Below are 14502 nucleotides of genomic sequence, written 5' to 3'. Positions count from 1 at the left end.
GTCTTTACATTCCATCAATGTGTATAAGAGACATAGAGCGAACACGTACATGAAGACTCGCAACCTTTGACCTTAACAGATGATTAACTCAAACCTTCTGACAATCGTCTTTATGATCTCACATTTGAGCCAAAGAATTTCATATGAATACATCAAAAGGCATAGGAATTAAAGAGCGGGCAGTAACATGTTACGGGCAGACTGAGGAAAGGCATTCCTGAAACCAAACACCAGCATCGCAGCTGGGGTTTAAAGAAATATAATAATAGTATTTTTTTCATATTTATTAAATAACCTGACTAACTGAATTATTTGTTATTGTCATCAAATACATATATAATCAAATGTGTGCATCATTACGGAATGTAAAAGAATGCTATAATGTTAATAAATAAATATAATCAACTGTGTATTAGACAGCTACATATATGTATGATCATAAATAATGACATATATATTACAGATTAAGATATGAATATCAATTACTGAAGACAATTTACGAAATACCTTTATACACATACTCAAACTATAAATAATATCATCTATAATACTCGTAAAACATGTCTTATTCAAACTACAAGCTAAAAAAACACTACTTTTACCATAATCAAGTACAGTGAAAAAAAACAGACCACAAACTATTCTACATGTAAAATAATAAAATATTTTCTAAATTAAGACTTAAGAAAATATAAATGTATCACTATACGAAATACAAATACTGTAAACATGTCAAATGAAATAAATTTAATGAACAAAATTAGTGAGACAATCACTTGATCAAATAAGACATCATATCACAGTAAACTGCAAAACAAGGCATTGTAGTGTACGAACGGAAATGTACATGGTATACCATTCTAATGTTTCTTATGTTAATTGTTTCCAGAATGTTTCCAGTTTCCAAATTGTTTAACATGATCTTAAATATTTTAAAAAGTGCATCGTCATACAATAAAGAATAAATATTTCCAAATAAAATATAGATATATTTTTTACATCACAAAAGTTTGACACTGTATAAATGTTGTTACTGCAAATCTTAAGTCACAAAAATCAAGTACTAGTATATCAACAATTTTTCTCTTTTTTGTAAAGACTAATGAATAATACAAAACATACTCTAATAAACATAACTATGACTGTGCAAAATTGATTCACTTAACAGACTCCATCTCTAAACACACATTGGTGCATTATTTTAGTGCCAGACTAAGGGTCTCAACTTTTTGTAACCAATTTAGTTTTGAGAACATGAACATGGCCCGGATACAACAAACTTATGCTAATATAGCAAACAATAAGACTAAAATGATTACTGGTAATAATATTCAAAATACTTTTCTGTTACAGAAACACTACTATTTTGAATTTTATCGAATACTCATAATGTTAACTTGTCTATGACAAAAGAACTATTCAAACACAACATTTGTGTGCAAGAATGCATCCCTCAAGTATTTTTGTAGTACGTGTCATGTCCTTAAGTCTAGAAATAGTTTGTGAGTATACAGCCACATCATATCATAGCTAAAACTACAACTTCCATATGTAAAAAATCGGATGAACACAGACAAATCTGACAGTGCGTATCCTGGTGAACAGAAATAAACAACAACAAAAACAGCATGCAATACATGGTGCAAAACTACTAAAACGCTAACTAACAACTGGGAAAATGTAATGTATTTTTGTTGTGGTCCCACATTCACTTAAAATACACAACACTCCTATGTGATTCACCTAATGCATTATTAAAACTAAATCATTTGGTCAATTTCTATAAATAGTATTTTAAATATGAAATATTTGTAAACAATTAATTCTTAGAGTAAGAGATATTCCTATAGGAAGGATTGCTATACTATCATATTTTTCTTAATCATCTCAGAAACCTTCCTTGACAAATATTTGAGAATTTATCAAACAAACAAAACATACCCCGCGATAATCCTGCCAATTTAAAACATAAAAAACTTTCAAATTGTGTGAGTTTAATTGTAACCTTGTTTCATATTTAACATAAAATTGTGTTTGTTTTCTTGTCTTAACCCAGATTAAAACAAGACGTCCAAAGGACCTCATGCTCTCACCTGAGACCCAAATCAACTTAACTGATCTGCTGTTGTGATGTGTGTGTAATTAATTTCACTTCTGACCTATCTTATTAATGATTCATGATACAACAAAGATTTTACAAAGCTTTTACCCCAGTGCGTGTTTTGAAGAATTTTGAAGATCACTCCACACAATAGTTAATGCCATAAAAAACGCGATGATATTTTGGTTTCATAAAAAAATTAAGTTTCACAATAGACATTTAATGGAAAGAAGTAACACCTTCAGCGAGGCAAATTTTGACTATAAGTTCACTATTTGAACAAACTTGGTATAGAACCACAATCTGATGTTTCATGCCATTTAACATCATACTGCTGTACCTTGCAGTTTCAGATTAGTTTTTTTCCAATATACATACAAAGGAAACAAGACTAGTTATCCGCAGGGATGATTCAAACAAACTTAGTTGAGGACTAAAATACACTTTAACATGCCAAATACCAAACCTGTGTGTATTGTGTTTCAGAGGAGCTGATTGTTTAAGACTTCACTGTATACATATCAGGGAAACAAGATAGCACCTGGGTGGGGCCGACTCTAACCCCAGGGGCATGATTTGAAAAAGCTTGGTAGATGAAAATCATACAATGTTACTTGCCAAATATTACACCTCTGGCCCTTGACATTTCCAAGATTTTTAAGTCATTTTGCTGAAGAGGTCTATATAAATCATTGACCACTGGGGCGTGGCTATTGTTGACCCCAGAAGGATGACATTATAAAACACACAGTACAGGACCGCTTAACAATGTTACACATCTAATACTAAATCCAGTGACACTTGTGCCTTAAGTGAAGATTTTTAAAAATTTTATTTTAAACATCTAATTTTAGATCTTATTACCAATAGAAAGGACTTGAACAATATTAAGAAATTTGAAGGAGGGTCACCCTAGGTTAATTCATGTGAAGTTTTATGGAAATCTGCCATGCTATTCAAGACGAAATGTTGTTAATTTACAGACATCACAGCATCCTAAAAGTTTCCTATGCACACTACAAGCTCAATTGAGCTAAAACCAAAAGATGTTCCTCAAATTACAATCAACAGATTTCTAAAATAAGTATTGAGTGGTACAGAAACTGGAAACACATAAACATTCACATAAGTATGAAATAAATTTATGAACATAATTATGATTTTTGTTTCATATAATATTTGAACACATAGATGAAGCAATACAGTTGACAGTTTAGCAAATAATGCTTAACACATTAAAACATAATGACAAAAAAAACTTATAATAAATGTGCGTTAGTCCTAAAAATTGTGTAACATATATATGTGTAGAACAAACGTATGCAGGAAATGATGTAGAAACTAGAATTTGTCACAATAGTGACAAAGAATACACCTGATGTCAAACATCATTATAAGTAGCATGTTGTTATGAAATGTTCTGAAAAAGGGGCATCATTTTTTGTAATTTTAACGTTGATAAAAATTGCACTTGGCCAGCTATATATAATAACAGACGGGGAGTCACATGATAGTCAAGATGGCAACGTCCATTCAAAGACGGGTATTTTTCACTGTTTTTATACCCTTTATTCTTTTGTTTAATTTTTAAATGACGCTCACTTTACAGCCATATCAGTAAGTATGTGATAAGCGTTTATTTCATATTAAAAATCACTTTATATCATGACTTTTCTCATTGTAAATTTTCTTAGTGGAACTGTAATTAGGTCATCCCGCTAAGAAAATTCCCAGCAAGTAAAGTTGAGATATAGAGCAAATATTAATACGAAATAAAGGCTTTTCACTTTCTTGCTGATATGTGTGAAAAGTGAGGGGCATTTAAAATTTTAATACAAGTAATGAAGGGTATAAAACAGCAAAAAATACCTGTCTTGGGCATGGACATCCCATCATGAATATCAGGTGATAACCCCCTCTGAATAAGGAACAAGACAAGTTTGAATGTTACATGTTGAAAAGGCAGATACAATTTTCAGACAAGTTTTTGTGTGCTGACAGAGGTAATGGTAATTCCAATATAAAGTCCTTTACTTTGTAAAGCGTGGGGTGGAAAGGTATGATTATGGCAACAAAAAAGATGGCTTAAGGAAATTGAAATAAATATGGCAGGATATTATGAAAAAGAAGTAATAAGTAATCATAAATGATTGCACACTGTAATACAATGCTGAACAAATGACATAACAAGGGACAAAATTGTCACAAAACCAGGTTTTCAAAAAAGTATATTTATAACTAGAGCTTTGTCACAGACGTGACGTAAATGCCCACATGCTGCATTGACACAGAATATTTTGCATGCTATCTTTTTGGTTACGAAAAAAAATGTGGGTACGAAAATTTTGGGTATGAAAAAAAATTTGGGTACAATAATTTTGGATACAAAAAAAAGGTGGGTACGAAAAAAAATGTGGATACAAAAAAAATGTGGGAACAAAAAAAAATTTGGGTACGAAAAAAAAATGGGTACGAAAAATTTTGGGTACGAATTTTGTTTTATTAGGAAAGATGGGGTACCTGTAAGCATACCGGGGTACCCAAAAGTATCATTTGAAAATCGGTGTACGGTGAAGTATACTTCAAAGTACCCGGAGTACGGGAAAGTAGTACCCGTGGGGAACTTGACCCATTCAGCATCATTTCTGGCCATTTTTGACCTTTGAACTCAAAGTGTGACCTTGACATTGCAGATATCGACATAATTTTTTCCCATGACACACTGTCCAATGATAGTGAACAAATGTGCCAAATGATTTTAAAATCTCACTATCAACTACATAGTTATGGCCCGGACACGCTCATTTATGGTCATTTTTGACCTTTGAACTCAAGGTGTGACCTTGACCATATAGATATCGACGTAATTCTTTCGTATGACACACTGCCCAATGATGGTGAACAAATTTGCGGAATGATTTTAAAATCTCACAATCAACGACATAGTTATGGCCCGGACACGCTCATTTATGGCCATTTTTGACCTTTGAACTCAAAGTGTGACCTTGACTTTGGAGATATCGACGTAATTCTTTCGTATGACACAATGTCCAATGATGGTGAACATAGTGCCAAATGAATTTAAAATCTCACAATAAACAACATAGTTATGGCCCGGACAAGCTCATTTATGGCCATTTTTGACATTTGAACTCAAAGTGCGACCTTAACCTTGGAGATATTGATGTAATTCTTTTGCGCTACACACCGTCCAATGATGGTGAACAGAATAATTAATATGCCAAATGATTTCAAAATCTAACAATGAACGACAAAGTTATGGCTCGGACAAGCTCATTTATTGCCACTTTTGACCTTTGAACTCAAAGTGTGACCTTGACCTTGGAGATATCGATGGAATTATTTTGCGCGATACACCCTCCAATGATGGTGAACAAATGTGCCAAATGATTTTAAAATCTCACTATGAACGACATAGTTATGGCCCAGACAAGCTTGTTCCGCCTGCCCGCCCGCCTGCCGACATTCGCCAATCTAATAACCAGTTTTTTCCTTCGGAAAACCTGGTTAAAAATTGAAAATACTAACATTCTTCCAAATTTAAATTTGAACAAGGGACAAAATTGTCACAAAACCAGGTTTTCATTGTGAAAAAAAAATCTGATAAAGGGAGAAAACTCAAACTGAACTTTTGAAATGACCAAAAAAAATTAACCCCCTTTGAAAGTTTTTTTTTTTTTTTTAAATCTATTTTTAGTCGTGGCGACCTTGACATTGGAGATATTGACGTGATTCTTTCGTGGGACACACCGTCCCATGATGGTGAACAAATGTGCCAAATGATTTTAAAATCTCACAATGAATGACATAGTTATGGCAAGGACAAGCTCATTTATGGCCATTTTTGACCTTTGAACTCAAAGTGTGACCTTGACCTTGGAGATATCGACGTAATTATTTTGCGCGACACACCGTCCAATGATGGTGAACAAATGTGCCAAATGATTTTAAAATCTGACGATGAACGACATAGTTATGGCTCGGACAAGCTCATTTATGGCCATTTTTGACCTTTGAACTCAAAGTGTGACCTTGACCTTGGAGATATCGACGTAATTATTTCGCGCGACACACCGTCCAATGATGGTGAACAAATGTGCCAAATGATTTTAAAATCTGACAATGAACGACATAGTTATGGCCCGGACAAGCTTATTCCGCCAGCCCGCCAGCCAGCCAGCCAGCCAGCCAGCCCGCCCGCATTCGCCAATCTAATAACCAGTTTTTTCCTTCGGAAAACCTGGTTAAAAAGAGAAAGTTTGTCAGAATTTTCTTTTGTTTCAATCCTATCCTTTTATTCAGTGCATTGCATTATGCTAGATATTGAATTTCTCAACTTAAAAGAACTACATTTGTATAAATGTTCTCAGTTAAATAGATGACAAAATATCTATATTTTACATTATGCATTATTATGATCACATATTTTATAAGGTATATGCTTTTATAATACATGTTAGAGTTAAGGGTAAATTAACATCAATGCCAGGAATCATAATTCTCATGTGTTAAGGTTCATCTGAAATAATAAATAACTTATTTCATTAACAAACAGAAAAACAACATACACCAATACAAATCAAACATGAGATTTAAATACCTTAATTATATTGCCAACATCAGAAAATTCATAGTGCCGTTCGATTTTCAACTACGAAAACTAATTTGAAGGTGTTGCTTGCTTGGAATATATTGTTTAACTGTAAGATAAACTTCTTTTAGGAATTTCAATTTAGCTACACACATTCATTTTAGATGGAATTCATCATATTTAAACTTAAATCCATAAAATACATGTAATATTAGACAAATGATTTTATTTTAATTAAAATCATCTCATTTGTTGGCCCTTACACAACATATGAGAAATGCATACCGGTAACACTTATTTTAATTATCTTCTTGAAAGATCTATAAAAATAATTATCATGTAACTATCAGCCAAAATACTTACTGTATTAAACCTTTAGATATAAGAAACCTAATTTTCATTCTTATTTCCTTTCACAAAATCTACTTTTATGTCAAAACAAGTACTAAACCAGCTTACAGAATTTGTGTCATTCAGTCAAAGGCAAGGCTCATCTCCCAAAAGATAATTCTTGATATAATTTAAGGATAATTCACTGAAAATGGTGTTACATAACTGGGATGTTACACTGGTATAGTGGTCTAATTTGTTGTGTCAATCAGCAAAGCCTCTCATGCCTTATGCTTTCCACAACAAACTAGACTGATACAAGTTCTCAGAACAACTTACAAGCATGACTTATTATAAATATATGTATGTCAACTCAGAGATTTCAGGAATGCACTTTCGCTGAAAGGGTACCAGGCCTAGTTATTGTGGCCTCTTTTATGTGTCCGGCTTTTCAGTGTTTAGTTTCTTCTTAAGGATCCCAACAAGCTTTTGGAGTCTGAAAAATAGTGGAAAAATACAACATACAAGCATGGAACTTAATTATATGATTTACAGTTTCCCATGGTTTCTGATGAAATCAGACAATTTTGATTTAAAAGACAACAAGAGATGTGTTTGTCAGAAACATAATGTCCCCAATTGCGCCGCTTTGAAGCCATAAATTTGACCTTTGACCTTAAAAGATGACCTTGACCTTTCACCACTCAAATCGTGCAGCTCTATGAGATACACATGCATGCCAAATATCAAGTTGCTATCTTCAATATTAAAAAAGTTATGACCAAACTTTAACGAAGGTAACAGTTTTAGGAAAGAAAAAAACAATGATACTTGACCTTTGACCTTGAAGGATGACCTTGACTTTTCACCACTCAAAATGTGCAGCTCCGTGAGATACACATGCATGCCAAATATGAAGTTGCTATCTTCAATAATGCAAAAGTTATCAAACTTTAACCACGGTTAAAGTTTTGGGACACACACAATGAATGAATGAATGACAGACAGACAGGCCAAAAACAATATACCCCCGATCTTTCGATCCAGGGGCAAAAAAAACATAGCCACAAGTTTATTTATTATTAAATACAGTGTGGTCTTCCAATATGTCTCAAACATAAATCCTAATTAAGTAGCATTATTCATTACATTGGACTTCTATCATGTTTTGAAATTAATTTGTCAAAGGTAGTGAGGTAAACATTTCTTATTCATCCAAATTAACATGCCTTAACAGAAAAACTATAGAATTAGATTTTGTCAAGAAATATTTAATATAATGAAGAGTGCAGGTGTCACAAATATTATTTTAATTTCATAACATTGATCATTTCAGACATCGTTGGAAATTCCAATTTGAGTCACAATCTTGTGCTCTGGACAAAAAGTCTACATTTGACCTTGGGACAAGGAACCTGATACTTAAGCCAACATACTCTGGACTAAGGATTGACCTTGAACTTTGACCTTTTCCTAAGACAAAGGGACAAAGAATAACCCAGACACCCTGGGATGTGCTTTTAACATCTTTCCAAAGACAATACCAACTGGTTATTCTCAGAAAACTAGGGAACATTTTCAATTCATTGTCTCTAAAAGCTTATGACTTTCAAGGCAAACAAGCTAAACTAAGTAAGTTTTCACTACATTTTGTAACAAATACCACGCACCTTTCTCGATCCTGCCTCACAGACTCCAAAGCTTGTTCGAGCTGCTTCTTTTCAATGGTGTTAATTCGAAGCTGGGAGACAAGGTGCTTGTTTTCCTTCTCCGTTCCCTCAAGCTGTTGCCTTGTGGAATTCAGCTCTTCCGAGACGGGGTGGTGGGTCGACTGTTGGAAGGAGTTGCTACTGGAGATGGACTGCCGCAGGCTGCAGTTAGAGTGTTTCATAGAATGATATGCAGCAAATAAGTGGAGATCACTAGTAAATAATAATCTGACAATTTCACTCTGACTTGGTGCCAAGTTTTACTTTGCAAATTTACACTGAAATCAACCATATATCCTCTATTTCATGAGTTATGGTCAGACATTTTAACAGGATTTTTTATCGCATTTGCCAACACTTGCTTTTTCACCTTAGAATTTACATCTGAAATCATATTATTTATTTGATTTTTTGCGATTTCTCATAATATGACATAATCCACAAACCAGTTCAACAGGAAGCAAACAGCTAAAACTGGATAAAAGAAATATGCCCACTATAAGCTTGTTGTTATGATGGGAATTCACAGTTGTCAAATATTCCCATAATATTTATCAAACCAGGAAATTAATTTACAAAATCTTAAATGCACGTTACATTTTCATAGTGTTGGCATGAATATTTTATGTGCATACTTAGATTTTGAATACAATTCAATAATCACATTTATAAAGCATTTTTGTAAAGTTTGGTTTATAATAGCTTTGCTTCAATTAATTTGTCAAAAGTAGAGAGATAAACATTTTTTATTCATCCAAAATAACATGCCTAAACAGAAAAACTATAGAATTTGATTTTGTCAAGAAATATTTTATATTATGAAGAGAGCATTGAAGAGTGACCATAAAACACATTTTCTTGTTTTTGAGTTTTTCAATGCCACTTATTGATGGTATACATCCTTCGAAAGCCAGGAAAAACTGCAATTATAAACCAAACTTTACAAAAATGTAATTATGCCAATACTATGACAAGAGGGCTTGAAAGGCCCAAAGTCACTCACCTGAGATAAAAAAAGAACTGACCTGTTCTGTACAGCCCAAGATATCATTAGAACAAATGTTCTGACCAAGTTTCATGAAGAGTGAACTATAATGTAACTTTGCTACTCAATGTAACTGAGTGCTAACAAGGTTTTATTATTGCCATATAAGGATAAATCCCCCCCCCCCCTGGCGGCCAGGTTTTTCAACAAACCAGAACCACTCTCAAATGCATATAAAATATCATTAAAACAAGATATCATTAGAACAAATCTTCTGACCAAGTTTCATGAAGAGTAAACTATAAATGTAACTTTTAGAGTGCTAACAAGGTTTTACTATAGCCATATTAGGATAAATTTCCCCCACCCCTGGCAGACATTTTTTCAACAAACGTGAACTATTTTCGAACTGATCTAAGATATCATTAAAACAAATCTTCTGGCCAAGTGTAATGAAGATTGGACAAAAAATGTGACAATTAGAGTGTTATCAAGTTTTAACTATAGCCATATAAGGAACAAGAGCACCACCTAGCGGGTGAAGACCGCTCATCTATTTTTCTTTTTTAAGGTGAAGGGACCTTTCTCAATACTTCAAACAAAAAGGCGGGAGGGGTGAGGGTGGAGAGGAGTGTATAGTGGGAGGGGGGAGGTCGGGGGATTGGGGTTGAGAGGGGGGGGGGGGTATAGTGTCAGCGTGTGGTCATTTATTAGATTATTTTTCAAAAATAAGATAAAATGAAAAAAACAATTTTTGGTGGGGGGGGGGGATTCTGGGGTGGGGCGTGGGGGATGGTTTGGGTGGAGTCTATTGTGGTATGTCAGGTAAGTGTTGTTTTGTCAAAGTATGAATCAAATCTGATCATAAATAAAGAAGTTATGGCAATTTTAGCAAAATTTAATAATTTGACCTTGAGAGTCAAGGTAATTTAAAGGTCAGGTCAAATTCAACTTGCCAGGTACAGTACCCTCATGATAGTATGAAAGTATTTTCAGTCTGAACGCAAAAGCCTTGATACTTTTGAAGTAAAGTGGATCTAAACACAAAATTTAACCAAATATTCAAAGCTACTTAGTAAATAAAGGGCCGTAATTCCGTCAAAATGCCAACCAGAGTTATGCAACTTGTCCTGTACAGTCCCTTTATGATAGTTAGCCAGTGTTGCAAGTCTGAAAGCAATAGCTATGATACTTTAGGATTAAAAAAACCCAAAACTTAAAGAAATTTTCAATTTTCTAAGTATAAAGGGGCCATAATTCTGTCAAAATTCCAGTTACATAACTTTGCCTGCACAGTTCCCTTATGATAGTTAGTAAGTGTTGCAAGTATGAAAGCAATAGCTTCGATACTTTAGGAAAAAAGTTGACCTTAACACAAAACTTCACGAAATTTTAAATTTTCTAAGTATAAAAAGGGCATATAATTTTGTCAAAATGCCAGGCAGAGTTATCTAACTTTGACTGCCCAGTCCAGGGTTCTCAACAAGAGCCGGTCGCCCGACAAATCGGCCATTTGAAATCTGATTTTTGCCGGTTGAAATTCGCTCAGATTTGGAAAATTGGCAATTGACTTTACAAAATTTGCGTGTCTTTTCGGTAATTTTGCTCCTATTTGCTATTAAGCAAAGATGTCGCTTTATTATCTCCCTTAACGCATTACAAGAACAATTAAAAGGCACATATTGGAATCGGTCAAAAAGCAGTAAAAAATTTGACGTTCTGTTCATCACATGTAGAGTTAAAATTTTACAAAAGCAATAAAGAGATTTTTCCATGTATCTTTTGTTAGTTAAAAAAGCTAAAATTCATAAAATGCACACAAAAATGCTCAAATTTAAGTGCCTGGTTGACCACTAAAATAGCCATAAAATGGCCCAAAATGCAGGAAATCAAGTGCTCAATTTTAAAATTTTCATGGGGAGCATGCCCCCCGGACCCCGGTAGAAGGCCTGTTGGTTTCACATTTGGGCCTGTTGGCTCAAAAGTTATTGAGAACCCTGCCAGTCCTCTTATGATAGTAAGTAAGTGTAAAGAGTTGGAATGCAATAACTTTGAAACTTTATGAGAAAGTGGACCTAAACACAAAACTTAACCGGCCTTAAACTTATCATGCAGACGCCGACGCTCAGGTGACGACAATAGCTCTTTAAAAAAAATAAAAATAGATGAGCTTAAAATGCACTGCCCCCTGGCGGACATGTTTTTTAACCAACCAGAACCATTTTCAAACTCGTCCATGATATCATAGGGACAAATCTTCTGACAAAGTTTCATTAAGATCAGACAATAAATGAGGCCTCTAGAATGTTAACAAGGTTTTACTAAAGCCATATAAGGAAAAATGCCCCGCCCAGTGGCGGTCATGTTTTTCAACCAACCAGAATCATTTTTGAACTTGTCCAAGATATCATTGTGACAAATTTTCTGACCAAGTTTCATGAAGATCAGATAATAAATGAGGTCTCTAGAGTGTTAACAAGGCAAATGTTGACGCCGCACAACGCACACCGGACAAAAGGCGATCACAAAAGCTCACCATGAGCACATTGTGCTCAGGTGAGCTAAAATGTATCATGTATTATAAATTTTGTAAATTAATCATGTTTTTATTAATTTCTTTTTGCTGTATAGATTTGAAAGTGACATTTTTGTTCCACATATCGTGATATACATCAGGTCGGCAGCTTTGCTTTACTTTGAGAACTTAAAACTCCTTAACACACAATACATACATCCAAAGATATTTAAATTAGTCATTTTTTTATAAAAAGATGTATTAGGTTATCTGTTCTTTTATAACCAGATTTTGTACTTTTACTTTCAGTCTCTCTTCTTGATTTTATGACAAAAATAATTTGCACAAATAAATTGATTTCATGTCTCAACTAGAAGCTGTCTGAGACAGTGGTCCCCCGTTTCTGGTGCATTATTTTGGAAAGGTTACAGAACGCACACAAGTATGCATGCTCTGACAGAATGATGCCTACAATTTCTACTTCCCTTTTGGCACAAGATAAGGATTATAAAAAAGCAAATAGAAAATACTCAGATAATTATTGTACCCGTAGTAAATACGTAGCGTCTGAACTTCGTTGTCAAGTTGTTGGGATTTGGCAACTGCAATGTCCCTCTCTTGTTGTAGTGCAGCAAGTTTGGCCTGCAAAAACCACATTCTTATGTGCATAATATCTGGTATGCATTCAATAGTAGTAGACATGTCATGGGAAAAGTGTATTCCATTTCAATCATATTCATATATTATAAGTATCATCCTGGATCAACCTGTGAATTTCTCACAGGCTAATGAAGGACGGTATTTTCCATGGTAATGGTTAGTGGTGACTATCTTCAAACTACAAAGACCATCAAAGCAAAGAGTTACATTTACATCAGTGGACAGGGCAAAGTATCCACACAGCAAGCATAATATACTACTCAAAATTTGCTAAGGATCATTTTTTATTTTCACATTATCTTCAATTTAATTTAATGTAATTTAAATTGTTATTTTGCAGGTTTGATATTATAATGTATGTTTTTCATTTTATTTGTATGTATTGATTTATCATTACTGCGTGACGCTGGCTGAATCTAGCTAGGGGTGAACTTCAAATTACACATACTATAAAAAGTGATCCTTAGCATATTTTGAGTAGTATATATATTGTTGCCTAACACAGCTTAAAACAACTTGTTAGTATTTAAGCTTGAAATAATTTTTCTTTCTTTACAAAACCACAAAATTATACACTAGTGGTTAATTAATACGTTGGGCTCAAAAAGGATCTAGTTCAGTATCAAGACATACTTTTCCTTGTTTATAAGCACTGAAAACTATTATCAATGTAAAGCAACTTTATAAGTTAATTTAATTGTAACAAATATGGTTATTTTATATAAAACAAGAGATTGCCAAGCAATATTGTCCCCTACCGGTGAAACTCCACCATTGTCAGTAAATTTTTATTTTTTTTATATATTTGTTGCCATAGCATTAACAATTTTTGAGGTAGGAACAAAATGAATTGACGTGCATAATGTCCATATTGCAATCTGTCCATGTTTCAAATTTCATGAAAAAATATGAAGAACTTTTTAAGTTACCGCAGGATCCAGAAAAGTGTGACGGACTGACAGACTGACAGACAGACTGACACACAGAGCGCAAAGTGTTTCACCGGTAGGGGACAATAAAACATTCAGTACAATGAGAATTTATTGTATGATATGAACGACTAGGCTTATGTTTAAAGGAAGATCAGACCACAAAACATTCATTCTTTCTATTTTTCAACACAAATGCAATTTTAATTAAATTAAAAGACCCGCATATCGAAAAATCGAAAATTCCTGTATGATAAATAAATGGGACAATTTATCAATATTTCCAATTGAGATATCTATTCTCAATATTGAGTGAAAGCTAAATGTAATCCCTTGGATCACCATATTCGCATCTCTTAACAAAAATGTCTCTATAAACGGGGTGAAGGATTGTGTACAAAACGTGGAATCCAAACATTAAATGTCAGATAGACTTAGCTAGCAAACAAAGTGTACTCATCCCTTTCAATGAGATGTGAAAATAGTGATTGACTGAACAATGTTGACAAGTTTCTTACGAATTGAAAGTCGGTAAATATTATCATAACACAAAATACACAAACATATCTCAGTTTAATTTGACTGACAAACAAAATCGCACGATATTGTCTTGATAACGCATGATAATGATGAGCTACAATACACAAACTTTGCCAGATTT

The 14502-nt window shown here is 33.7% G+C and overlaps 1 protein-coding gene across 1 annotated transcript in view; it reads right to left on the bottom strand.

The window, feature by feature from the left end:
• Positions 1 to 269: 269 nt before the first annotated feature.
• LOC127872900 (uncharacterized) overlaps positions 270 to 14502 on the bottom strand; it is a 114635-nt gene continuing 100402 nt past the window's right edge. Inside the window, exons 10-12 of the mRNA XM_052416399.1 lie at positions 12800 to 12894; positions 8714 to 8914; positions 270 to 7539 (exon numbers count right to left, since the gene is read on the bottom strand). Coding sequence (XP_052272359.1) covers positions 7479 to 7539; positions 8714 to 8914; positions 12800 to 12894 — 357 coding nt within the window. The 3' untranslated portion in view covers positions 270 to 7478. The remainder of the gene's footprint in view (positions 7540 to 8713; positions 8915 to 12799; positions 12895 to 14502) is intronic.

Source organism: Dreissena polymorpha, chromosome 3, assembly GCF_020536995.1.
Source record: "Dreissena polymorpha isolate Duluth1 chromosome 3, UMN_Dpol_1.0, whole genome shotgun sequence".
Lineage (NCBI taxonomy): Eukaryota > Metazoa > Mollusca > Bivalvia > Myida > Dreissenidae > Dreissena > Dreissena polymorpha.
Note: the sequence above shows the minus strand (reverse complement) of the source record. Positions and strands in the feature narration are given on the sequence as shown.